General features: G+C 59.3%; 1 protein-coding gene across 1 annotated transcript; it reads right to left on the bottom strand.

The window, feature by feature from the left end:
- Window positions 1–270: 270 nt before the first annotated feature.
- On the bottom strand, window positions 271–2,248 carry LOC128825494 (maestro heat-like repeat-containing protein family member 7). Its single transcript, XM_054008026.1, has 4 exons — window positions 2,031–2,248; window positions 1,727–1,822; window positions 1,489–1,593; window positions 271–1,052 (listed from the first exon to the last, which is right to left on the bottom strand). Exons 1-4 carry the CDS (start codon window positions 2,130–2,132, stop codon window positions 825–827), a joined length of 531 nt encoding a protein of 176 aa, XP_053864001.1. The 5' UTR covers window positions 2,133–2,248; the 3' UTR covers window positions 271–824.
- Between the last annotated feature and the right edge of the window lie 326 nt (window positions 2,249–2,574).

Below are 2,574 nucleotides of genomic sequence, written 5' to 3'. Positions count from 1 at the left end.
TTGGGGCGGGGCTAGGGGGTGGGGAAATGGGCGGGGCCAGGGCCCGTGGAGGGTCCTCTTTTTTTATTTATTAGACATGGTAACCCTACTGCTGACTGAATCCTCCTGTTCTCTCCAGATCGGGTCCAGCCTTGCCAGCAGCAGGACAAGCGTCCCCTGCCCATGTGCCTCAGCCCTGCCTGGTCAGACGCCATCACCCGTCAGTCCTTGGCCTCCCAGGCTGCCAGTGATGGGAGTAACTCTGGGTGGTGGCTCGGGTGACACAGAGACCAGACCACTAGGAATTGGGTGCGGCCCTGTGGGACAGGAGAGTCTCGCAGAGGGCACTTGGGGGACTCTCCTGCCCTTCCCAAGAGCGATAGCACCCTGTCCTAAGAACATAAGTCTGGGATGAGGCAAAGCTTGTCATTAATTAGCCTGGCTAAAGAGCTGGGTGGAGCTGCTCCGGGGACAAGCTGGCTCGCTCCTGCTCATGGAGGTGAATTCATCTCCCTTCCCAGGAGCACCTGCTCTCCCTTTCATTCCCCACCAGGCTCCTTGTGCCAGGCCAGCGAATGGCCACAGGATGGGAATGAGGCCTGGGCCCCGCCCCAATCTCCTGAGTCTAATGCAGCTGCTCACCTTGTCCCCCATCAGCTGCTGGGTTTCCCCCAGGAGGGAGTAGGTGAGAGGGAGAGAGACACACACACATTTGTCCTTCTGGTTGCAGGGCTTGTGTCCTTCCAATCCCATTGGTGGCTGCACAGTGGGCAGAGTCCTCGCTGCGTGCCCAGCCCAACAGAATTGCAGGGCGTGGTGTGGAACACAGAAAGAGATAGAGAGACTCATCCTCCAGCCGGGGTCAGTCTGAGAGAACTTGGCTGGGGTCCGAGTCTCACTCTTCTAGCGGGTGCCATTTCCCAGCTGGGTTCCTTACCCCTCTGGTGCAGCAGCAGCTGGTAGAGCCGGTAAACCCCATCCCTGGCCTGCCGGCTGATGTCCTTGTCTGGGTCACTGACGGACAGAGCCAGCTGTGCCATGTGGTGACCCATCCTGGGGAATTCCGCTGAGTTCTAATGGACGGGAGAGGGAAAGAGGTCTCCATCAGCATTTTCCTGTCAGCTCCCAGTCCCCCTCGGGCCAGGACTCTCCTTCCCCTCAGCCCCTCTGCGGGAGATGCTAGAGCCAGACCCTTAATTTCCTCTGCCCCCAAGGAAGCCTGGAGCACAGGGCTGTGGGCAGGGCCCTCCATGAGGACTTGCTTCCCCAGCTGCTCCAGGATGACAGGGAGGCATGAACCTGGAGCACAGCCCCCTTAAAAGCCCAGAGTCACCACTTAACTAGGACAAGAAGAACTTGACTCAAGCCAGGCTCACTCTCTGCTCTGACTCTGCCCCCCCGAAGAGGAACACTCCTAACCCACAGCCCCTGCAGCTGCAGATCCTACAGCCCGTCGGAGCCAGCCCACCTACCCCTGGAGTCAGGAAGCTGGGGTCAGAGGTCACTTACGTCAAACTCAGGGAGGGTGATGGTGGATCTGAGCAGGGCCGTGCTGCTCTTAACGGCCCTGGCTCTCTCTCGCGGCACCCTGGACACGATCCAGTAGTTAATGTGCTGTGGGGAAAGGAGGCATTGCACTGACTGCCCTGACCAAGGACGCCCACTGGGGGCCCGGCTAGGAGGACAGACTGGAAAATGGATCTAAGAGTGAAGGTAAAATTGCCCCCACCCCTCTCATCGGGCTCACCTCCAAGATGTACTGGAGCCTGTCTGTGTCTGGGGACTCTGCCAGCAGGTTCCCCAGCATGGCGTCCAGGAGGTCTGGCAAGACCCTAGGCAGATCCTGAAAGCAAGGGAGAGCCATGGGTCAGAGTTAGGGAAACTGGGGCTAAACTTGCCACAGGATGGGAAGTGGGGTCTCTGGGAAGCACTGGTGGGACCCCAAACACATATCCTGGCCTCTCTCATTCACATCCCACTGCAGGCAATTAGCAAGGATTCATGGCAGGATGACAGCTGGCTCTTCAATCCATGACTTTAGCATGATCTACCTGCACTTGGGTGGTGTCCTTCTCCATGCCCAGGGTGAAGACGGCGTGCAGGGCAGCTCGGAGGAGGTGGGTCTCCAGCTCTGGCTCCAGGGCAGGTGTCATGGTGCTGGCAAGAGAGAGGAGCCGGTATTAGACTGTGCAGTGCGGGGATGGGACTGGCACCAACACGCAGGTGAAACTGCAGGGAAATAGGCACAGGCTGGCAAGAAGGGAAACTGAGGCACCGAGCCAGGGAATGATAAGGCCAAGTTTTCTCAGACAGACAGTGGCAGGGCAGGAATAGCCCCTGTTCCCTGGACCCTGCTGCCCCTCCTGTATCTGATTCTGGGAGTGAGCCTCTCCCCAAAGCCCTTGCAATGTTACTGGAGTGAAAAGAACAGCCCAGCCAGGAGAGAGTGAACCTTCCCCGCACCTCTGCCAGAGGAGCCACCCTTGGGCGGTGACCTGGGAGTGGGAGGGGCAGTGACTCCCAGCCCTGGGCCTGAGCAGCACTGGGGTTAGGGGAACCGGGCCGGAGGGTCTCGGTACCTGAGGTTGCCCACAG

This window comes from Malaclemys terrapin, chromosome 18 (genome assembly GCF_027887155.1).
Source record: "Malaclemys terrapin pileata isolate rMalTer1 chromosome 18, rMalTer1.hap1, whole genome shotgun sequence".
In the NCBI taxonomy this organism is placed as follows: Eukaryota; Metazoa; Chordata; order Testudines; family Emydidae; genus Malaclemys; species Malaclemys terrapin.
Note: the sequence above shows the minus strand (reverse complement) of the source record. Positions and strands in the feature narration are given on the sequence as shown.

Coding starts and splice junctions, on each gene's coding strand:
- LOC128825494 (XM_054008026.1), bottom strand. CDS start 2,132: ATGACACCTGCCCTGGAGCCAGAGCTGGAGACCCACCTCCTCCGAGCT. Junction 1,823..2,030: donor AGGACACCACCCAAGTGCAG/GTAGATCATGCT, acceptor CCTTGCTTTCAG/GATCTGCCTAGGGTCTTGCC. Junction 1,594..1,726: donor GGCTCCAGTACATCTTGGAG/GTGAGCCCGATG, acceptor CTTTCCCCACAG/CACATTAACTACTGGATCGT.